This window comes from Colobus angolensis, unplaced genomic scaffold (genome assembly GCF_000951035.1).
Source record: "Colobus angolensis palliatus isolate OR3802 unplaced genomic scaffold, Cang.pa_1.0 Scaffold30, whole genome shotgun sequence".
Taxonomy (NCBI): Eukaryota; Metazoa; Chordata; class Mammalia; order Primates; family Cercopithecidae; genus Colobus; species Colobus angolensis.
The window spans coordinates 11,742,425-11,766,883 of record NW_012116266.1 but is presented as its reverse complement, the minus strand read 5'-3'; the positions used below and the strand labels follow the sequence as shown (position 1 = coordinate 11,766,883).

At 37.5% G+C, this 24,459-nt stretch overlaps 1 protein-coding gene across 1 annotated transcript in view; it reads right to left on the bottom strand.

The window, feature by feature from the left end:
- Positions 1-24,459, bottom strand: part of RFTN2 (raftlin family member 2) — a 98,038-nt gene that overhangs the window by 63,098 nt on the left and 10,481 nt on the right. The window contains exons 2-4 of the mRNA XM_011949979.1: positions 7,889-8,072; positions 5,570-5,684; positions 905-1,184 (exon numbers count right to left, since the gene is read on the bottom strand). Coding sequence (XP_011805369.1) covers positions 905-1,184; positions 5,570-5,684; positions 7,889-8,072 — 579 coding nt within the window. The remainder of the gene's footprint in view (positions 1-904; positions 1,185-5,569; positions 5,685-7,888; positions 8,073-24,459) is intronic.

Sequence of the window (24,459 nt, the reverse complement as noted above, 5' to 3'; positions counted from 1 at the left end):
TTTTTTTTTTTTTGAGACGGAGTCTTGCTCTGTTGCCCGGGCTGGAGTGCAGTGGCCGGATCTCAGCTCACTGCAAGCTCCGCCTCCCGGGTCCAGGCTCCTGCCTCAGCCTCCGGAGTAGCTGGGACTACAGGCGCCCGCCACCTCGCCCGGCTAGTTTTATTACCCCTTTTTATAAAGACATTGAGGTATCTGATTCCAGAGCCCATGTTGTTAATGCTAAGGTATATGTAGCCTTTGCTTTTCTTTGATAGTGCTTTTTTAAAGCATGTCCACAAAGGTATCAGAAAAATTTGAACAGTCCCAAATGCATGAATAAAATACTCAATTTCTTGGGAAGACTTGCTAGCTGGCACAGAAGAATACAACTGTTGTTCAAAGTTATTTTAGGATGCAGGCACTATTGTTATATTAATTGTTTCATCATGATGTGCCAGTTTCACATTCTAATTGATGATCAAAGAAAGCCAATTAATTTCAAAGGTGAAAAGCATCCATGAAATGGGAAAGGCCAAAATGAAAATTCTCACACGCTGTTTATTAGTACGAACATAAATCAGAACAGCTTTTTAGACTTAATAGACTCACTTATTTGGTACACATGTACGGCCTCCAATTTACAAGGGAGTTTTGGATGACTAAATAGAAACCAATCTTCAACACAAAGTTTCATTATGTGGATGGCACTGTATGTGCTGCCAGAAACAACTGTCTAAAAAACTGCCATGCCTTATTGCTGGCTGTAATAATTTTTAAAAATCATGACAAGTTTGTATTAGTTCATTTAGTCATTATAATCTTTATCAATTTACTTTGCCTCATATTTCTAAAAGAAGACCTCAAAAACTTATTTTGCTTAACCTAAACTGTAGTATATTCTCTTTCTACTAATCTTGTCTATTACCTTCTTCCTTTCTTGATTTAGAGGAACTAGGGCTGCCATTTTGTTCCATTTGATAGTGTCCACTTTCATGATGAAGTTCTTCCTCAATTCCACTTTCAGATGATTGCCCACTTAATGTCCCTTCATTCCAACTTCTGCAGTTTTCATCTGAACCGTGTCTCACATGTAGCATCGATTCTATATCTCCATCATGGTTGGTTCCATTGCAGAATTTAGATGGAGAATAATGCTGTGATATGAATCCAACAAATTTCATTCCTCTTTTAGCAGCGACATTAATCTGATATTTAAAAAGAGATGGCAGAATAAAATATAAACTCTATTTTCATTGATTACTTTATCAATTAACCTTTAGGCTTATTGAGAAAATCCACTAGAAGATGGAGTAACCTGACCAGTAACAAAACACTCATTCATAAACTAATGAATCACCTGTAAAATAGCACTGCTCCCAGGGCCATGCCACATGATCATCATGACCTTCAAACAGAACCAAACATACTTTACAAATTATGAAAACAGGAATTATTTTTCTCTGAAGGGCCACTGTTTTGGAAGAACTAATAATTCTGTAGCATGATTTTTGCAGACCATTTAACAATGATGTCTCCAGTTGGAGAAAATTAAAACCTATTCCAGGAAATCCCTAAAAATAACATTACCAAATACATCTTCATTAACAAAGAAGAGCTTTATTAGTTTAAAAGCAAAACTATATGTATTTTGCTTTTAAATTTAATTAAATTAATTAAAAGAGTCTTTGTTCTATTTGTCTTCTTCATGTGTTCAACTGGCAGCTCCTTTGAAGGCTGACATAGAGGACTATGTCTTATTCTTCTTTGTATTGCAGTGTTTTGTACTCATAGGTGCTCTATAAGTACTTGTTAAATTAGTTAACTATAAACTACATGTATATAGAACTATATGTATTTTGCTTTTAAATTAATAAAGCTTTTCTTTGTTAATGAAGATGTATTTGGTAATGTTATTTTTAGGGATTTCTTGGAAGAGGTTTTGGTTTTGTTTATTTGATGGTAACAAAGAAAAGTGTTAAAAGACTGATGCTTGACAAATGTGTAGGTATAAAGCATAAGCCCAATTCATACCACTACTCTTACAAAGCTTTCTGATCGGCTTACGTCTTTATGCTATTGTCTCCCATCTGGGCCAAATACATAGGATTAGATTCAATCCTACCAGTTAAAGAATAGGATTCTGAAGCATATAATATAATACCAGTGAAATAATGTCGAGAACTTAAGAATGCTTATTTTTACATTTAGCACTTTTCCCATTGACATATGTGTAGGATTTAGCTTTTGTTTGAATGTAACAGCCAAAAACCTAAGGCATGTTCCTCTCTGCTTTTACTTCATTTCTTTGTTCTATTTGTCTTTTTCATGTGTTCAACTGGCAGCTCCTTTGAAGGCTGACATAGGGGACTATGTCTTATTCTTCTTTGTATTGCAGTGTTTTGTATTCATAGGTGCTCTATAAGTACTTGTTAAATTAGTTAAATGAAGAAATAGCAATGTTTTTTATATGGCTACTGTTTTAAATATTTAAATTAAATGTTGTAAATGTTACCTGGGAGGAGAAGAAAGAATTATGATGGAGGTTGCAAATGCAAACATTTAGAGTCAGAATGAAATGGAATGAGAAAAGCCAGGAAGAACTGGGGCAGAACAGAGAGAGCAATGCCCAGTCAGTGGGGGCAACTTAATTCACTCAGCTCCAGCTTGTGAGGCAGAAGAATTCTGAGAGGGGGGAGAGTGTGGGTGTGTGGAGCTAGGACAAGGGACTAGGGCTGGTGAAATATCATTTGTTCCTATGAATTAACATATTGAGATTATAACAATTTAAAACAACCACCAGTTTTCCTTTATATCAATTGTCCCGGGAGAGAAGAAGAGGGAGGGATAGAGATATGGCATTCTGCAGGTAGAAATGGGTGAATTTGTCGCCAGCGCTTCCTCTAGGTCTTATTAGTTGATTTGAGTGAAAAGATCAAAAAAGCTTTGAGAGAAAAAGCTTTTTTCTATTACTAGGAAATTTTATCTGGAAAGGACTGGTAACAAATATAGTATTTTTTTTTCCATTTTTTAAGTTGGAGGATTGATATTTTTAAAATGTTACTTTTAGTTTAAAATTCTGAGAAAAATACTTGTAAACCTAATTTTAAAATTAGAGTGAACACTGGTATAATGTTAGAACTTGACTTAAAAGTTAGCTGTTCAACAACCAACTCTTTACACAAGGCAGCTGCTCAAAAATATTTGGCAATTCATCTCAGGCTCTTGTTCTTACCGGGAGCAATGCTCAAATATTTCACGTGCTATGTTTCCTGAAGCTTTTCTCTTAATGAAATAACCCTGTTACTCGAATTGCTGAAATAACAGTACTTTCCTGTTTAAATAGATCTGTAACTGTGTCCAGGAAGTCACATGCAAAACAAGGGCTCTGATGGTGATCTATTAAGACTAAATTAGTAGCTACATTTTTGTTTTCAAAAGAAATTTGCTGGCATGGATTTATTACTAGAAAAAAAAATTTCCCAGAATAGTACTAATAAACAATATATGTAGTTTGTTAATAAAATTTAGTCTCAAAGACTATTCCTAAAAACCCCTATTGAATAGTGACTTTGTACCTAAATGGGAAATAATCATTAGCAACTATAATTGGCTATCCCCAAACCACAGATATTACATACATGGTATTTAACGCTTGGAAACAACTAGAGAAACAAGTAAACACATTTCAGTTTCTTACCTGAAAGGAAATGCCTTAGATTTTAGCTGTATGTATTTAAATAAAAAGTAAAACCTTATAAATATGTCAATGCAATGGAAAAGAAACACCTTTCACCATAAAATCCCATCAATTTAGAGTATTTATGAATGTACAACTTTTTTGTTTTAATCAATATACATACAGCATTTAACTTTTCATTTAAATTTCAATTAAGTTATATTGTATAGACTTTTCTCTCTTGACAGTCAATATAGTTGCCATGTTTAATGCCTATAAAATATTCTATTATATTAATCCATCATTGTTTCTTTCAAAGTCTTCCAGTTATTGAGAATTTGGACCCTTATTCACTGTTGATTAAATATCTTTGTATAAAAATGTTTTTTTTTCCCTTTTCAATTATTTTCTTACAATCAGTTCCTAAGGAGGGGATTAAAAAATAAAATGGGATTTATGGCCAGGCATGGTGGCTCACACCTATAATCCCAGCACTTTGGGAGGCCACGGCAGTAGGATTGCTTGAGCCCAGGAGTTTAAGACTAGCCTGGGCAACACAGACTCCTGTCTTTACAAAATAAAAAAATTGGTTGGGGGTGGTGTCACATGCCTACAATCCCAGCTACCAGGGTGGCTAAGGCAGGAGAACTGCTTGAATTCAAGAGTTGGAGACTGCAGTGAGCTATGATTGTGCCACTATACTCCAACCTATTTTCTTTAACAACAACAACAACAAAAGGCAAAACAGGATTTATGATTCTTCTTACTAAATAGATATTCAAGAATACTGCATTAATTTGTTACAATGCCAGTTGCACTATGAATGTTAGCTTTTCTTTGTTGTTGTTGTTATTATTATTATTATTATTAGAGATAGAGTCTTGCTCAGTCACCCAGGCTGGATTTTAGTGGCTTGATCACAGCTCACTGCAGGCTCACTTCTGGGCTCAGGTGATCCTCCTGTTTTACCCTCCTAAGTACATGGTACTATAGGCATATGCCACCACATCCAGCTGATTTTTTTTTTTTTCAGTTTTTGTAGAGTTGGAGGTCTTACTATGTTGCCTAGGCTGGTCTTGGAACTCCTGGCCTTAAGTGATCCTCCTGCCTCGGCCTCCCAAAGTGTTGGGATTACAGGTGTGAGCCACCACACCTGGCCTTAACTTGTCTTAAAGCTTTGCAATACTGGATTTTAATTGAATTTCCCAGTTTAATACTGGTGAGGTATTAGTTCTCAGTTTTTATTACATTAAACATTATTAGGTTGAACCTGTTACCAACTGTCTCCTAATTATTGATGTTTCTTTCTTTTACATTTGCTGTCCATGGTCTCTGTCCACTTAAGAGTGCATATTACTTTCATGGATTTGTATTCCTTTCCTGTAATGTATATTTTGAAAATGAAGCTCCATAGGACACGTCTGTTGCTGATTTCTCTTTGATTCTTCTTTTTTAAGCTTAGTTTTCCTAGTACAGTTAAGTTATATTTATATACTCAAACTCCTTAATCTATTCATTGAATATATTTACTTTTCCTGTTTTCTTTTTTTTATATTAAAAAATTACCTCTTTATCTCATCTGAACTGTGGAATTTATTCTCTGCAGAACAATTGTCTACTTTCCCAACAGCCTTCATTAAATAATGGTTGTTCCTCTATTTTATTTCATCAAGTTTGTCATTAAACTTCTTATATTTGGTTAAATTTGGTTCTGATTGTCCATTTTGTTTCACTGGACTGTATTTCTGTTTTAAACTCTTTACAATTTGGCACAAGTACTTCGATACGTTTTAAATTCTGGTATAAAAGTTGCCTGTCATTTCCTTATTCTTTTTAGGGTAAAAAAGGAAATTGATGAAGATGAAATACCAAATGTTTCTCAATATCCCATGAAAAAGTGCATACGTTTAGTACCTTTTCTATCAGTTCTTTTGCTGTGTCATTTGTTGGTGCCTCAGAAGTTAGGGGACATTCCTCAATCACAAGCCTTGGGCGTCTTTGTCCACTGGGTGCTGCCGAATTCTTTGGGCTGTAACAGAGGAAATATGTTCATGGTTGGAGGCCAATTGCTGTTTTTCAGCTAATATGCTCAGTGAAAATGAGTGAGCAACTCACAAACAGGGTCAAGGTAGTAATTTTTTATTTTAAGCCTGATGGCTATCTTCTTATTAAAAAATACCAGAAAAACACAATAACTTCTACTAACTCAAATTTCCTTATTTTGAACTGCTATTAATTTAAATTGTAATTTAGAAAGAAAAGCTTCATGTCTGTAGTTTTAATAAAAGTTATAAGAAATAATTTTAGATTGTTGTTATATCTTATCGAACAAAAGCAGAAGTAAAAATTCCATTTAAATGCCAATAAATATTGCCCCTTTCCCTTTTTCTTCTTTTTTGATCTTTTTTCTTTGCTTATTCTTAGCCTTGCCAGGGTACTGCTAAGTCTGTCTGAAGTAATCCTAAAAGCAGAAAAGATAATTCACACATGGTTGATAAGATTTGTAATTAGGACATAAGCATTACTACTGTGCAAAAATGTCATGTTTACTTAGTAATGCTTGAACTAGTAAACGTCTGATAAGACTTCTTATTCTAGTGAAAGCTGAAGCCTGTACACACCCTGCCAGACATGTTAAAGTAGGCAATTACTCTATGGGAGATAGTGTTCCTTAAAATTACACCTGGAATTTTTTAAGGCCCTTTCTTGTTTCTTGAAATTTTCCTATTTTCTTAGTTTTCCTCTAATTTCATTTTTTCCCTCTCTGCTTAGCCCGCTTATAAAGTGATTGTTGTTGATCCATCACTATAAAGAGAAAACATAGTTTTCCCCCGGTCTTTAGGATGGTTAGGATATACAGTCATGCACTGCATAATGCTGTTTCTCTCAACAATGGACTGCATATACAGGGGTGGTCCCATAAGATTATAGAGTAACATATTTTTACTGTACCTTTTCTATCTTTAGGTATGTTTAGCCACACAAATACTTATTATTGTGTTACCATTGCTTACAGTATTCAATCGGTAACAGACTGTATAGGTTTGTAGCCTCAGAGCAATAGGCTAGACCATCTAGCCTAGGTGCATGGTAGGCTGTACCATCCAGGTTTGTGTAAGTGCACTCTATGAGGTTCACACAATGACAAAACAGCCTGAGGATACACTTCTTAGAATGCATCCCTGTCATTAAGTAACATATTAGTTGAAGGGTTGTGTAAAAAAAAAATTAAATATGTTAATCTAAGGTATTTGGTTATTTTTATTCTTCATTGGAAAGAACAACAGTATTTGACCATGAAAACTATCAAATTCACAATCTAGGCTGGCAAAAATGGTTGCAGTATTGTTTGGAAAAGTAGCTATTAAAATAAAAAACACTGCAATAGTTAGCTTTTCAATTCAATTTTGGAGAAAGGTTAACGGGAGGTCTGTCCAATTTGTGAGAACTTGTCATAGTAGGCCTTTCTGTTGTTAACAGTTTTAGAATGGGCCGGGTGCAGTGGCTCACGCCTGGAATCCCAGGACTTTGGGAGGCCGAGGTGGGTGAATCACCTGAGGTCAGGAGTTCGAGACCAGCCTGGCCAACATGGTGAAACCCTATCTCTACTAAAAATACAAAAAATTAGCTGGCTGTGGTGGCATAAGCCTGTAATCTCAACTACTGGGGAGGCTGAGGCAGGAGAATCGCTTGAACCCGGGAGGCAGAGGTTGCAGTGAGCTGAGATGGTGCCATTGCACTCCAGCTTGGGCAACAAGAGCGAAACTCTGTCTTGAAAAAAAGAAGTTTTAGAATGTAGAGATAGTTTATGTTGCCACTATTAATGAAACAATGTAGGACAGTCAGAAAGCTTAGTGAAAGTGGACTTGGTAGGTCTGCTCAGCTCTTTAGCCTAGTGTTAGTATCTGTAGCTCACTGCTACTCCTGCATCTGCTGAAGTGGCTACAGGAGCTTCCAGGTGCCTCTGGAATCTATTTTGCTTTCCCTTTGTTCGTTGACATTCTCACTTAGGACACATTTGTCTGCGAGAAGCAAAAATCAATCAGGAGTTTTAAGGAAGGAGGTGTAAAATTTCCTTGCTTCAATCCAGGTTCCACTGCTGGAAAATGTGCTTTAAACTAAAACCCCTTTAGTGTCCTTTATTCTCTGTCACTTGATTCAAAACTTTTGTTTTTCTTTTAGACAAGGAGAACTGTCACCCACACCTGCCTTTTTTTTGAACAGCATGCTTACCTTAATTTCAAGCGCGATAGCACCACTCTGTATAGGTAACTTGCAGGTAGGTGTTTTCGCTGCCCCACAGGTTGTATAACAGGATGAATAGCCCCGACAATATATCCTTTAAGATAATAGTCTTCCACTTTTGTTACTATATCTAGAATTGAATTTATCTTGATGACTTCTGGGTTTGATGAAGCTGGAATATCAAAAGCAAAGAGAAATTTGCACATTCTTAAAATTGAAGTATACATTATTTCTACCTATGTGTGATAATACTAATGAATAGGAAAAGATCTTGGTCAGGTGCAGTGGCACATGCCTGTAATCCCAGCGCTTTGGGAGGCTGAAGCAGGAAGACTGTTTGAGCCCAGGAGTTTGAGACCAGCCTGGGCAACATAGCAGGAACATAGCAGGACGCTGTCTCTACAAACAAACAACAAACAAACATCTCCAATGGCTTGATCTCAGATAAACTTACATTAACATGGGTTTCCACATTTTTAAAGTCATTTCAGAAAAAAGGAAAAGTGACTTTAAAAATTAGTAGATACATAATATCACCACTATGTCTAAAGCAGAAATATAATGAGTTTTTTCAATTAAGGCACTTTCATTTTTTAGGATTTCATTTGAGTGACTATATTTCCATTAATAGATATTGAAGACATACATAGGAGATACAATAATTTGAAGAGCCAGCCATTTTTATGACTGAACAAGATGAGATGCATAATTTCTTTTCTTTTTTGAGAGAGGGTCTCACTCTGTCCCCTAGGCTGGAGTGTAGTGACACGATCGTGGCTCACTGTAGCCTCCACCTCCTGGGCTCACGCAATCCTTCCACGTAGCTGGGACTGTAGGTGAGTGCCACCACACCTGGCTAAGTTTTGTACTTTTTGTAGAGGCGAGGTTTTACCATGTTGCCCAGGCTCATCTCAAACTCCTGAGCTCAAGCAAGCCTCCTGCCTTGGCTTCCCAAAGTGTTGGGATTATAGGTGTGAGCCACCGCTCCCAGCCAAGATGCATAATCTCTTAAAAATAAAATTCATAATAATCTAATAATTTAAAATGGGAGAAATGGCATTTATTAAGCAGAACTTGTCAAATGCTTTCTTATTTCTAATTACTCTTTCAAAGCACTGTGTTTTAAGTTTATCTGGGAAGCTAAACATGTAATTTCTCATGGCACTCTTGTAAATGCTTGAGTAAAGGTGAATGAAAAAGTAAAAATATCCAGTAGTTCTCTTTAATAAATAAAAATTCTAAGTGTAGTGGAAATTTGAATGAAAAATTGATTTGCAATGAAACCATTCCTTGAAGGAGAGCAAATCTGTAGAAACTATAGAATAGCACTATCTGTACAGACTTTAGAATAGTAAAAGGAAAAGAGTGTGCTATTTGGGAAAATGTTCTTAATGTTCCAGCAGTATTAATTTAAATAACAACATTATTTGTTACAGTATTTCTCATGAAAAACAATCAAGAAGTAATATCTAGAAATAGACTTGCATTTTGATTAGCTCTTAAGTAACAAGACATATGAAATTAATTCTAGATATGGGCCTAGTGGGCTGTTGACCTCTGTCAGTGTGGTGAGTGGTGTCGAACAAAGAACTGCTGCTGATTGCCTGAGCACAGGAAGGAGGCTAAGAAGCAGATGAGGAGGAAGGGCCAGAGGAAATCCCCTCCTCCCCTTACATTAGTATCCATGAGATGAAACAAATCCACCATCAGTGGGTATTCATGCCAACTTCGAAAACTAAAATAAGCGCTCAACAGAAAAGTTATATAAACCAGGAAGGGTCCACTTCCTCCAATTTTCACCCTCTTTTGGATTTAAATTAATATTTTACTTACAATATATTTTCTTCATCATTATGAATAGGAATGAAAACAAAGAGAATGATCCTGGACTTTGAAGAAACAGCTGGACTTCCTTGTAAACAGCCCAGCTCTGCTTGTTGGTGTGGCAATTCTGTGATTCATTTGATTTTACTCTTTAGTATTTTGACTATCAACTCTGATTTCTAAACAAAGGAACTGAAAAACTATAACAAAATGGAAGCAACTCTTAAGACTAAGGAATGAAACATAACCTAAACTTATTTTTAGAACTATATACTAATCCTTAAAAAATTTAAAGAAAATTATTTACTGCAGGAAGTGAAAATGCCTTAGCGTGATACAAAAGAATCTTCATAGTCTGGCCTCTGCCTCTTGATTCAGCCTCCACTCGTATTAGTCTTTCTCTTACATGTCTTGCTTTGGGATGCTGGAAGGACTTGGAATTTCTGAACCTGCCACTCTGTTTCATGCCACCAGACCTTCATTTCCTTCCCTGTTCTCCCAGCCTGAGTTAATTATTCCTTCCTCTGAGCTGCATGTCCTTCTACTAGTGCCCTTATCAGATTGTATTATAGTTATTTGTTTATGTGTCTTGGTTGTTAGAGAATTTCTTAAGGTAAGGAACCTATTGTATTCATGCCTTTCTGTGTCTAGCATGTTCCTTAGGTCACTATGTTAAAATACAAAAATTAACCAGGCATGGTGGCGGATGCCTGTAATCTCAGCTACTTGGGAGGCTGAGGCAGGAGGATTGCTTGAACCCTGGAGGCGGAGGTTGCAGTGAGCTATCGTGTTACTGCATTCCTGCCTGGGCGATAAGAGTGAAACTCCATCTCAAAAAAACAAAAACAAAAACATAAACAACAACAACAACAACAAAAAAAAGGAAGAAATCATTGCCAAGTGCAGGGTCATGAAGCTTTTCTTCTGTTTTTTTCTAGGAGTTTTATAGGTTTATTTCTTATGTTTAAGCCAACAATTTTTAAAAAGTACAATGGCATCTATTTTATTGGTTAAAAAGGCATATGCTTTCTTTCTCAAAAATGATGCAAGAAAAATAAAGAACTTTGATACTTTCCCGGCAGTTTTACTTGATTATCCAGCAACATAGTTTGCAAAATGAAAACCTAAAAATTAATGACGATGTAAGGAATTTTAAGGCTTATTTAAAAAATAATATTTACATGAGTAAAGTGAAACACAAAAGTCCATAGGTTGTGGTTGATTACAAATATGAGTAGAGGTGAGCATTTCATTTTTGTGAATGTGTCTTTATAAATTATAAAATTGAACCCAATAACAAGTCTTGGAAATCCTCCCGGTATCTTTCAATACTGTAGGCCAGGTGGTGATTGTTATGTGCTTATCATTACCTGTGCAAAGTTGGTTGATTTTCCATGTGGCATGGCTGGACAACCCAGAGTACTTGAGGTTTCAGTCAACAAACTGTTCAAGGATCACTTAAGAAAAGAATATGAGTCCTGATGGCTGCTTGAAAACTTTCCATTGGTAACCTCTGGCAATGTGAGGAAAGCCCCAGTCTCAAACTTAGCAGAATGGGTGTCAGCTACGTGGAAGAAAACCCTAGCACTTGCTTAAGAAATGCGGCATTACCAATTCTCTTGACCGCTCATAGGAAGATTATGTGGAAAAATGGGGAAACGAGGGCTCTAAGTTGTAAAAGTGATTCACAAGAGTCAGATCTTAAGTGTGAGGAACTTTTAGAAATATCTTCATTTCATTTAATTTCCTTTTCTTATGTATGTAAGAGAGACATACAATGAAATACTTATGTTTAAAATGTCTAAAAGACCTTTTGCCATGGGTAAAAACTAAAATTACTGATAGTTATAGTTTAACTGGCGCATTTTTCTTTCTTAATGGTACATCAAATAATAGTGTGTTTTATAATCAACGGTGTCTTAGAGTCAATTATATAGCAAAGAAGTGGTAGTATACACATTGGCTAAGAGAATGAAGGTTTGAAGAGCTCTTGGTTTGGTGGTACAAAGCTCCCCCAAACAAAAATATCTAACAGGGATAAAGTCTAAGTTCAAAACACGGAGTGACAGAACTCTGATTTAATATATTTTCACTTAAGGGAGAAGGGGAAATCCTGTGGTCTGTAGCTGACTGCAAACTAACGATAAGCCAAGAGTTAATCTAATGTGATCTTTGGCTATCTGGAAAAAGACTACCTCCAAAGACAGGAGGCTCGCTAAATTCTGTATTGAGCAGACCATCTCATTAGTATATTCCATGCTTTAGCATTAGTCACTATCCAAATAATAATAACCAGAATATACTATTTACCTTATTACGTTATTTATATCTGCCTTCCAGGATGAAAGCTCTGCAAGGGCAAGGATATTCATGCTTTGTTCAGTGCCATATCTCTATACCTATTGACTAGCAGACAGATGTTCAATTAATATCTGTCGAATGGATAAGTAAACTGTGTTCAATTTATGGGTGAAATTAGAGACATTCAATAACAAGCTGGAGTACATTCAAAAGAAAGTGCTCAGGATAATGAGGGGTCTGGAGACCCTGACGGGTGTCCTTCAACTCTGTGCAAAATAATATGTGAGGAACAGGGCACCATCTGGATGTATCTGAAGGGCTGTCACACAGAAGAGGCTGGCAGGTAGAACACTGACGAAGCAATGGAAGATTCAGTTACACATGGGAATACTACCCCAAACTGCATGTGGCAGGGCGGAGTGGGACTCTGACATTCTCATTAAAAAATATCTATCTGGTTAGTAAAAAAAAAAAAAAAAAAAAAAAAAAAAAAAGGCTAAAACAATAGAGGTGAAAGAGATTTTTGTTCAACTTTACTAGAAAGCAGACTGCCAGCAACTTCAAAAATATATTAGGTTGGTGCAAAAATAATTATGGTGTTTGCTGTTGCTTTCAATGGCAAAGCAATTACTTTTGCAACAGAACAGTAGAAATAACCTCAATTTAACAGAAAAAGTTCTCAAAAAGTCCATCCACTTTTTCCATAAGAAAGGCATGGAGCCACCTTCCCTTAACAACTCTCTCAACCAGCTGCTCACTGCATTGGGGTGGTGTTTCCCAAACTTCAGTTGTCTGAGTACACTTTCACAATTTTCGTCATATCCTTAAATTTTTCTTTTAATTTTAATTTTAAGCAAAATAAATTTATTTCAAAAAGAATTTGTATCACTCATATAACCATAAAACCAGAATCATTTATCTTAAGTAGAAAGCTGTCATACAAATAAATACAATGAAAAGAAAACGTATTACATTCTAGCTAGATAACGTTATTTGCCAAAGACTGAGCCACAGGGCTGGCCAAGGAAAATTAGGCTGGGCATGGTGGCTCATGTCTGTAATTTCCATCACTTTGGGAGGCTGAGCTGGGCAGATCACTTGAGGCCAGGAGTTTGAGATGAAACTGGGCTATAATGAGACTCTGTCTCTACAAAAAGTTTAAAAATTAGCTGACCATGGTGGCACGTGCCTATAAGGCCCAGCTATGTGGGGGCTGAGGTGGGAGGATCGCTTAAGCCCAGGAGTTTGAAGCTACAACTTCTTGAGTAAACCATGATCACACCACTGCACTCCAACCTGGGCAATAGTGAGCCTCTGTCTTAAAAAAAAAAAAAAAAAAAAAAGGAGAAAAATTAGCCATTAGAGGGATGTTAAAGACATATTAACTCCAAACTGATGGGGAGGCTTAAATGAAGTTGAAAAGGGCATACTTTTCTGTTTAAGTGATCCAATGTTTAATTCTGTGTCTGTGTATACAATCTAAGAGCATCTCATGTCCAGCGCCAAGTCTTTTGGTGGAGGCTTGGAGATCCACTGGGTTAGAAGTAGCAAGGACACGATGATAATAGCAAAAGAGACAGATGACACCAGAGGGAATAAAATGAATTACAAAACTGGATAAAATAACTACACAAATATAGGCTGGGCATGGTGACTCATGCCTGTAATCCCAGCACTTTGGGAGACCGTGGTGGGAGGATCACTTGAGGTCAGGAGTTCGAGACCAGCCTGGCCAGCATGGTGAAACCCCATCTCTACTAAAAGTATAAAAGTAGCCTGGAGTGGTGGTGCACTTCTGTAATCCCACTTACTCTGGAGGCTGAGATATGAGAATTGCCTGAACCCGGGAGACGGAGGTTGCAGTGAGCCAAGATGGGGCAATTGCACCCCAACCTGGGCCACAGAGCAAGACTTTGTCTAAAAAAAAAGGAACTATACAAACATTGGTCTGGGGCCACAACCTAAAGGGCTTTTATACATGTCATTCATTTAAACCGATAACAATAATGAAATCATCCCCCTTTCATTCTGTTGTTTCAGAACACAGTTCTTAAAAGCAGAGTTATATAATATGTTAAAATAATCACCAAGAAGATAGCTATAATAGGATAAAACTGATGCTTAAAGAGGCTCCTGTTTAGGTGCAGAATGTGTTCCCAAGAAATACCTCATCTCTGGTGATGTCAGAAAAATTTTGCAACATTGGAATAAGTTCTGCTTTTCTGGTCTAATCCACATCTTCTTGCACTCTCAATAAAGTAAGGATATTGTCTTGAGTCTCACCATAGTAGAAATGTTAATGCAAGAAACACATACACACACACATAAAAGTTTCAGGAGGAATTACAAACTGAGAAATCCAGAAAAGTTAGAAAGGGAGAACAAATATTGTACATCGGTGCTAATAAACATATTTGAACATAAGCTTATGTATAGATCATGGGGCTGGGCTTGGTGGCTCATGCCTGTAATCCCAGCACTTTGGGAGGCCGAGGCAGGCAGATCACGAGGTCAAGAGATACAGACCATCCTGGCTAACATGGTGAAACCCTGTCTCCACTAAAAATACAAAAATTAGCCAGGCGTGGTGGTGTGTGCCTGTAGTCCCAGCTACTCGGGAGGCTGAGGCAGGAGAATTGCTTGAACCTAGGAGGTGGAGGTTGAAGTGAGCCGATACCGCACCACTGCACTCCAGCCTGGAAACAGAGAAAGACTCCATCTCAAACAAACAAACAAACAAAACACACCTTATTTGTTTTGGGCCCACTGCTTTACATTAATATTCAACTGTTTCAAGTGTGCATGTTCTCCAATCTGGAGGTCAATGTCTTTTCATAAAACTGTAGCACCCAGCACAGAGATGACATTACGGTCAGTACCTAAAAATACTTATTAAAGGACCCACTGAATGAAAACTTGGGCGTACTATTAATATATTTCACTAACAGAGCTCCAGGGTACTCATGGAGCAGTGGTTTAGGCCATAGACTCTAGCACCAGACTTCCTGGATCCAAATCCTAGCTCTGCCACACCTAGTAAGGTATTTCCCTTCCACGTGCCTTAGTTTCCTCATTTGCAAAATGAGAATAATCAGAATCCTCCTTATATGGTTGTTAGGAGGACTAATAAATTAGTCTTTGTTCCTAGAGAGTGTCTGGCACATAGTAAGTGCTCTACAACCACTGGTTGCTTTGTAATAAGGTCCTCTTCTGTGGAAAGAGAGACAGTACACTATTCTCTTTAAGAGCATTAGGTCTGGAAGCAATTCACCTGGGTTCGAATCCTGATTGTGCCATTTACTAAGTATGTGATCTAGAACAAGTTACCTTTCCTTTCTGAAACAGGAATAAAGAATAGTATTAACTTCACAGAGTTATTGTGAAAATAATTGTAAAACGTGAGTCCAGGGCCTGGTGCAAAGTAAACACTCAAATAAACATCAGTGATTTGCCCATTTGTTGATAGTCCAGCTCTGAGAAGATAGTTTCAAATGAAGCTGCCCTTAGAGATAAGTCATTGTTGGTTTAAAAAATCTCCAGGAAGATCATGGTAGGGATTTGAATATATTTCAAAAACATGGCCTGGTTCCCAAACTACAGAACTCTGGATTAGAGGTCTCTAGCTCACACTCCAGAGCAGAAATCTTGAACTCATGCTCTAGATCTTGGGTCCCTAACTCAGACTTAGATCAGGAGTCCCTAGATCTAAGATCAGTGGTCTCTAGCTCAAACTCAGAAATCTACTACATAGAGTCCTTGACTCAAATGCCCCATATGTACTAGGCTGATAAAACAAAGAAAGGAGCTACACAGGATGAGGCTGCAGGACCTGGAGGAGAACACTCAAAGCCTCATCCGAAGACTGCATCATCCCTGGGCCCAGTGCTGCCATGTGGAATTGTGGGCCCAGGTCACTGGATCTTCTCAGTTAAAAAAAATATATATATACATATTTTTTGGTAGAGATGGGGTCTTGCTATTTGGCCAGGCTGGTACTGAACTCCTGGCCTAAAGTGATCTTCCTGCCTTGGCCTCCCAAAGGGCTGGGGTTACAGGCATGAGCTGCTATTCCTGGCCAAGGATCGTCTAATTTTTAAGAAAACCCCTAAATCCAATTCTTATATAATATTTCCCAATTATAAAAAGTGACAATTAATTAAAATATCTAATACTGTCCACCCGAAAGGAGACCTGTCTGAAGGCTAAATACAGCCTGAGTCTCATTAGATTGTAACTTCTGCCCTGGGTCACCCCAGGGATTCTGTAGACCAGAGTTTGCCCAGGTCCAGGTCAGGCCACCTAGACCATTTGAGACAGTGTTCAGCCTTTTAGGATACAGAAAAAGTGATCTAGTTTTCCTAGACTTGGCCTCAAGCACTGAGCCTATTGTGGAAACATAATTTTTCACTCTGGTGAGCGCTGATGAAAATTCCTCACTCTACAGGCACAGCTCTCCCCTTCACATCTCTAAACTGAAGCAGATTTGAATACCTAGCAAGTTCCTAACAGCCCTCCAATGGTTTTAAACATTATGTTATTTAAACATTTTTCTCATTTTCCTCATTTGTAGGGATGGGAGAATCATGGTGATGGGGGGCTGAGGTTCACTCTATAAGAAAGTTGTCCTCATTATTGAGACCTGATGTAAACAAACGGAGTGTAAACATTGGGAGTTGTAATGTAAACACTGGGAGTTGCTGTAAACGTGCCATCATCATTCAAGGAAGGTAAATCCAGGAGCAAGAAGAGAAACAATACATGTAGGAATTTTGTTGAGAACTTTCATTCACGTAATTCCTCTGGTTCTTAATAATGTTTAAAACCGTGCAGAAATGAGATGGGAGGGCTGTTAGGAACTTGCTAGGTATTCAAACCTGCTTCAGTTTAGAGATATGAAGAAGGGGAGAGCTGTGCCTATAGAGTGAGGAATTTTCATCAGCACTCACCAGAGTGAATAATTATGTTTCCACGATATGCTCAGTGTTTGAGGCCAAGTCTTTGATTTGATGTCCTTATGCTGGGGCAGTAATATCAGTGCCTTTATTATGTTTTTCTCACCCCTCATGCTACCTTGTCTAAGATCTATTTCTTAAAAATATATATTTTTTAGAAAAAAAATGAGTATCCTTTAAGGACTTGGATTTGACTTCCTTCCAATGCCTGGTCTTCATAAACCTTACTTATGTAGGGTGTGTGACCCCTAAGCATGCACATAGTCGTCTTTTTTTTTTTTTTTTTTTTGACAGTGTCTCTCTCTGCTGCCCAGGTTGGAGTGCGATGGTGTCATCTTGGCTTACTGCAGTCTTGACCTCCTGGGCTCAGGTGATCCTCCCACCTCAGCCTCCTGAGTAGCTGGGACCACAGGTGCATGCCACCACGCCCAGCTAATTTTTGAATTTTTTGCAGAGGTGGGGTTTCTCCATGTTGCCCAGGCTGGTCTTGAACTCCTGGACTCAGGCTATCCTCCTATCTAGACTTTCCAAAGTTCTGGGATTACAGGCATGAACCACTGCGCCTGGCCCCTATTACTTTTTAAACAGAGGAAATTAATGGGGAGGTAATGGTAGTTTAGCTAGAATTTGAACAGCACAGGTGGTTAGGAGTAGCTGCAAGCCTTCTCTTCTTAGCTCCCCAACCGCCAGCAGTTCTTTCTCAGTTCTTTGGCGGAAGAAACAAATGGGGTTGTTTACAGCTTTAATGGGTGTGGTTGGTTACTGTTAAATTGATGCTACATTATTTGTAAGAGCTTTATATATCTTGCAAGGCTATCATGAGGAACTCATGAAAGAAAGCATTTTGCAATTACTTTGAAAACTGTGCAAAATGAATGTTATTATTAAAATTAAAACATGCTGAAGGTTAAGTAACATTTTTCATTTATTCTTACAGTTTCTAAAATAAAACATCAAAGACTTTTTATGCTCTTTTGCTTAAAAGCTTCATAGACAAAGATTGAATTTTAAAAATAGAAAAAGTCATATACTATGACTTTTAACATAAAGTCATATATTAAAGTTGACTTTGTTCAATGCTAAAAGTTTTGCTCTGATGATGTAACTCTATGAAAATAGTCCAAGACATACATATTTTCTTTCCACCAATTTACTTGTGATGATTGGTGTGTATTTTTGAAATACTTGTGAAATATTAGGGCTGGGCACGGAGGCTCATGCCTGTAATCCCAGCACTTTGGGAGGCTGAGGCGGGCAGATCAGGTGGTCAGGAGATCGAGACCATCCTGGCTAACATGGTGAAACACCGTCTCTACTAAAAATACAAAAATTAGCCCGGCATGGTGGTGCTCTCCTGTAGTCCCAGCTACTTGGGAGGCTGAGGCAGGAGAATCACTTGAAGCCAGGAGGCGGAGGTTGCAGTGAGCAGACATCGTGCTGCTGCACTCCAGCCTGGCAACAGAGCAAGACTCTGTCTCAAAAAAAAAAAAAAAGATATTATTTCCTCAGATAAAAATACAATGTACAGGCTTGGTGCAGTGGCTCATGCCTGTAATCTCAGCATTTTGGGAGGCTGAGGCGGGTGGATTACTGCAGGTCAGGAGATCAAGACTATCCTGGCCAACATGGTAAAATTCCACCTCTGCTAAAAATACAAAATAAACCTGGTGTGGTGGCATGCGCCTGTAATTCCAGCTACTCAGGAGGCTGAGGCAGGAGAATTGCTTGAACCCGGGAGACAGAGATTGCAAGTGAGCTGAGGTGGTACCATTGCACTCCAGCACAGGCAAAAAAGAGCAAACCTCTGTCTCAAAAAAAGAATAAAAAACAAAAATACTATGTGCAAACACTAGCAAGTCCGCATTTTCAAAAGGGAATAGACTGTCAATCTCCATATTTTATCTAGCAATTATACTAAAAAATAATAAGTAACATACCAAGTACATATTTTGTGCCAGTCAATATGTGAAGTGTTTTATGTGCCAATTCTTAATTAATTTTTGCAAAAATCCTATAAGGTAAGTATTATCATTATTTTCAGATGAGGAAACTCAGGAAGAAAGGGACTAGGTTACTGGCCCAAATTGCTACTAAGTGTGAGGCTGTGATCGACTCCAGACAGAGTGAGTCCAGAGCCAGGGTACTCTAGTGCCTACAGAGAAGCAAAACTTCATTGATCTGGATCATATTAATTCAGAATTTGTGAAAATAAAATTCAGACATGAGCTGGGTTAAAGCTTTTAAACCATAATAAATTGTTAACCGATTTAATGCATGGCTATTAGAAGGAGTATCTGATTTATGTTATTTATCAAAATGTTTTCAATAACTTAGAAACATACACTACCATATAAATAACATCTGAATTGTTATTGTTTATGTTTTCAATGAAAGCTTCTATCCCTGCTTTCACTTATTTATGTATTAATTAAAGTAATATAACTGCAGTTTTAAAAATTGACTCAGTTTTTTACATATTTATGAAGTACATATGATATTTTGTTACAATCATAGAATGTGTAATAATGAGATCAGGGTATTTGAGGTATTCATTACTTTGAGTATTTATCATTTCTTTTTTTTAATTTTTGTTTTTTGAAGCAGTCTCACTGTGTCGCCCAGGCAACAAGATGCAGTGGTGTCTCCCAGGTTCAAGTGATTCTCGTGTCTCAGCCACCCGAGTAGCTGGGATTACAGGTGTGCGCCACCACCATGCCTGGCTAATTTTTGTACTTTTTGTAGAGATGGGGTTTCCCCATGTTGGCCAGGCTGGTTTTGAACTCCTGAACTAAAGTGATCTGCCTGCCTTGGCCTCCCAAAGTGCTGGGATTACAGGTGTGAGCCACTGCGCCCGGGCAAGTATTTATTATTTCTATGTGTTGGGAACAATTTCAAGTCCTCTCTGATTGCTATTTTAAAATATATGATATATTGTTGTTAATTAGAGTCACTTTACTCCACTGTTGAACAATATAACTTACATTTTTTAATCTAATTGTATGTTTGTACCTGATAACCTACATTTATTTATCCCCTGCTCACACCCACTCACTCTTCCCAGACTTTGATCATCATCATTTAACTCTCTACCTGTGTGAGATCAACTTTTTTAGCTCCCATGTATGAGTGAGAACATGCCATATTTGTCTTTCTGTGCCTGGATTATTTCACTTAACATAATGTCCTCCAGCTCCATCCATGTTGCTGCAAATGACGTGATTTCATTTCATTTCTTTCTTTCTTTTTTTTTTTTTTTGAGACAAGACTCCAGCTCTGTTGCCCAGGCTGCAGTGCGGTGGTGCAATCAAGGCTCTCAGCAACCTCCGCCTTCTAGGCTCAAGTGATCCTTCTACTTCAGCTTCCAGAGTAGTCGGAGCTACAGGTGCATGCCACCATGTTTTCGTAATTTTTAAATATATATATATTTTTTTATAGAGATGAGGTCTCACAATGGTGCCCAGGCTGGGATTTCATTCTTTTTTTATGGCTGAAAGTATTCCATCATGTACACATGTATTATCTTCTTTATGCATTCTTCTGTTGGTGTACACTTAGGTTGACTCCATACCTTTGCTTTTGTGAATAGTGCTCTGATAAACAGGTAAGTGCAAGCATCCCTTTGATATACTGATTTCTTTTCCTTTGGATAGATACCTAGCAGTGGAATTGCTGAATCATATAGTAGTTCTATTTTTAGTTTTTTTGAGAAATCTCTACACTGTTTTCCACAGCGTTGTACTAATTTACATTCCCACCAACAGTGTGTAAGAGTTGCCTTTTGTCTACCTCCTCATCTCCACAGGATCTCTTTTTGTCTGTAGCAACAGCCATTCTAACTGGGGTAAGATAACATCTCATTGTGGTTTTTCATTTGCATTTCCCTGTTGATTAGTGATATTCAGAATTCTTTCATATACCAGTTGGCCATTTGTATGTCTTCTCTTGAGAATTGTCTATTCGTGTCATTTGCCCACTTTTCAACGTGATTTTTAAAAATTGTTGAGGTGTTTGAGTTCCTTGTGTATATTCTGGATATTAGTCCCTTGTTGGATGAATAGTTTGCAAATATTTTCTCTTATTCTGTAAGTTTTCTCTTCATTCTGTTGATTGCTTCCTTTGCTGTGAAGCTTTTCAGTTTACTATAATCCTATTTGTCTATTTTTATTTTAGGTGTCTGTGCTTTTGACGTCTTAGCCATGAAATCTTCCCTAGGCCAATGTCCTGAAGTGTTTTTCCTATGTTTTTCTCTAGCAGTTTTATAGTTTTGGGTCTTATGTTTAAGTCTTTAGTCCATTTTGAGTTGATTTTGCAGTGGTGACAGATAGATAGTGGTTCGGTTTCACTCTTCTGCATATGGATATCCATTTATTGAAGAGGGTGCCCTTTCCCCAGAGTATGCTCTTGACGCTTTTGTTGAAAATCAGTTGGCAGTAAATATGTGATTTATTTCTGGGTTCTGTATTCTGTTCCATTGGTCTATACCAATACCATGCTGTTTGGCTACTATAGCCTTGTAATATATGTTGAAGTAAGGTAGTGTGATGCTTCCAGCTTTGTTCTTTTTTTCCTAAAATTTTTTTGGTTATTCTGGCTGTTTTGTGGTTCCATAAAAATTTTAGTATTTTTTTTTCTTCTCTTTCTGTGAAAATGACATTGGTATTTTGATAGGGGTTGAATTGAATATGTAGATTGCCTTGGGCAGTATTTTAACAGTATTAATTCTTCCAATCCATGAGCAGGAGATGTCTTTTCATTTGTTTGGTGTCCTCTTCAATTTCTTTCTTTAAAATTTTTTTATAAAAATTTAAAATTTTCCTAGAGATGAGTTCTCACTATGTTGCCTAGGCTGGTCTCAAACTCCTTGAGTCAAGTGATCCTCCCACGGCCTCCTAAAGTGCTGGGATTACAGGCATGAACCAGTGCACCTGGCTGCCTTCAATTTCTTTCCTCAGTGTTTTGTAGTTTTCTTGTAGTTGTGGGTTTGTCATATATGGCGTTGATTATTTTGTGGTATGTTCCTTCTAGGCCTAGTTTGTTGAGAGTTTTGGTCAAGAAGGGATGTTGAATTTTTTTAAATGTTTTTTTCTGCATCTATTGAGATGATCATATGTTTTTTAGCCTTCATTCTGTTGATGTGATGTGTCATGTTTATTGATTTGCATATGTTAAACCACGTTGGCATCACTGGTATAAATTCCATTTGATCATGGTATATTATCTTTCTGATGTGCTATTGAGTTTGGTTTGCTAGTATTTTGTTGAGCATTTTTGCATCTATATTCATCAGGGATATTGGCCTGTAGTTTTGTTTTTTTGTTGTGTTGGCCTTATAGAATGAATTAGGGAGAATTCTCTCCTTTTCAATTTCTTGAAATGGCTTGAGGAGGATTGCTATTAGATCATCTTTGTATGTTTGGTAGAATGTGGTAGTGAAGCTGTCCAGTTTTGAGGCAGTGAATCTGTCCAGTTTCTTTGTTGGAAGACTTTCCATTACTGATTTAATCTTGCTGTTCGTTACTGATCTGTTCAGGTTTTCCATTTCTTCCTGATGCAATTTTGGTAGGTTGCATGTGTGCAGGAATTTATCTATTTTCTCTAGGTTTTACAGTTTGTTAGGGTATAGTTGTAATAGTCTGTAATGATCTTTTGTATTTCTGTGGTATCAGTTATAATGACTCCTTTTTCATTTCTAATTTTGGTCTTTTCTTGGTTAGTCTAGCTAGCAGTGTATTAGTTTTGTTTATCTTTTTGAAGAAACTGCTTTTTGTTTTATTGATCCTTTGTATTGCTTTTGTCTGTATTTTGTTTAGTTCTACTCTTTCTTATTTTTTTCCTTTTACTAATTCTGGGTTTGGTTTGTTTTGCTTTTGTAGTTCTTTCAGGTACATTATTAGACTGTTCATTTGAAATCTTTCTACTTTTTTGATGTAGGCATTTATTGCTATATACTACTCTCTTAGTATTGCTTTTGTTGTATCCCACAGTTTTTGATATGTTATATTTTCATCTTCATTAATATCAAGACATTTTTAAATTTCCTTCTTAATTTCTTCATTGACCCAACAGTCATTCAGTAGTATGCTGTTTAATTTTTATCTATTTGTATAGTTTACGAAATTCCTCTTGGTATTGATTTCTAGTTTTATTCCATTGTGGTTGAGAAGATACTTGATATGATTCCATTTTTTAAAAAATTGTGGCTGGGTATGGTGGCTCATGACTGTAATACCACCATTTTGGGAGGCTGAGGTGGGCAGATTGCTTGAGGTCAGGAGTTCAAGACCAGCCTGGGTAACATGGCAAAACCCAGTCTCTACAAAAAATACAAAAATCAGCCAGATGTGGTGGTGTGTGCCTGTAGTCCCCAGTTACTCAGGAGGCTCAGGTGGGAGGATTGCTTGAGCCCAGGAAGTTAATGCTGCAGTGATTCATGATTGCACCACTGCACTCCAGCCTGGGAGACAAAGGGAGACCCCATCTCAAAGAAAAAAAAAGTTGGCTAGGTGCAGTGGCTTATGCCTGTACTCCTGGCAATTTGGGAGGCTGAGGCAGGAGGATTGCTTGTCTCAGGTGTTTGAGACCAGCCTGGGCAACAGAGTGAGACCCCTAGCTCTACAAAACTTACAAAAATTACAAAAAAAAAAAAAAAATTAGCTGGGTGTGGTGGTACATGGTTGTGGTCCCAGCTACTTGGGAGGCTAAGGTGGGAGGATCACTTGAGCCTGGGTGGTCAAGGTTCCAGTGATCCATGATTGTGCCACTGCACTCCAGCCTGGGCAACAGAGACAAAATTTAGCTCAAAAAATTTTTTTGTTAAGACTCATTTTCTGGCCTAATATATGATTTATTCTAGAGAATGTTCCATGTGCTAGTAAGAATGTGTAATCTGAAGTTATTGAATAAATGCTCTGCAAATGTCTGTTAGGTTCATGTGATCTAATGTCCGTTTTAAATCCAGTGTTTCATTGGGTACTCATGGACACAAAGATGGCAACAATAGACACTGGGACTACTAGAGAGAGGGAATGGGGCAGAGATTGAAAAATTAACTATTGGGCACTATGCTCACTACCTGGGTGACAAGATCGGTTGAACCCCAAACCTCAGCATCATGTAATACACCCATGTAACAAACCTGCACATGTACCTCCTGAATCTAAAATAAAAATTGACATTATTTTAAAGTTAATAATCAGGAAAATGGTGGTGGTGGGGAGCAGTGAAGAGATACGAGGGAACCCTCTATACTCTCTGCTCAATTTTTATGTAAAACTAAAACTGCTCAAAATTAAAATCTATTGGTTTATAATAAATCAATCCAATGTTTCTTTGTTATTTACTGTATGGATGATCTGTCTAATGCTGAAAGTGGGTTGAAGTACTCCACTAATCTCACATTGAAGTCTAGCTCTCTCTTTAGATCTAGCAATATTTGCTTTACGAATCTGGGTACTCCAGTGTTGGGTGCATATATGTTTAGAA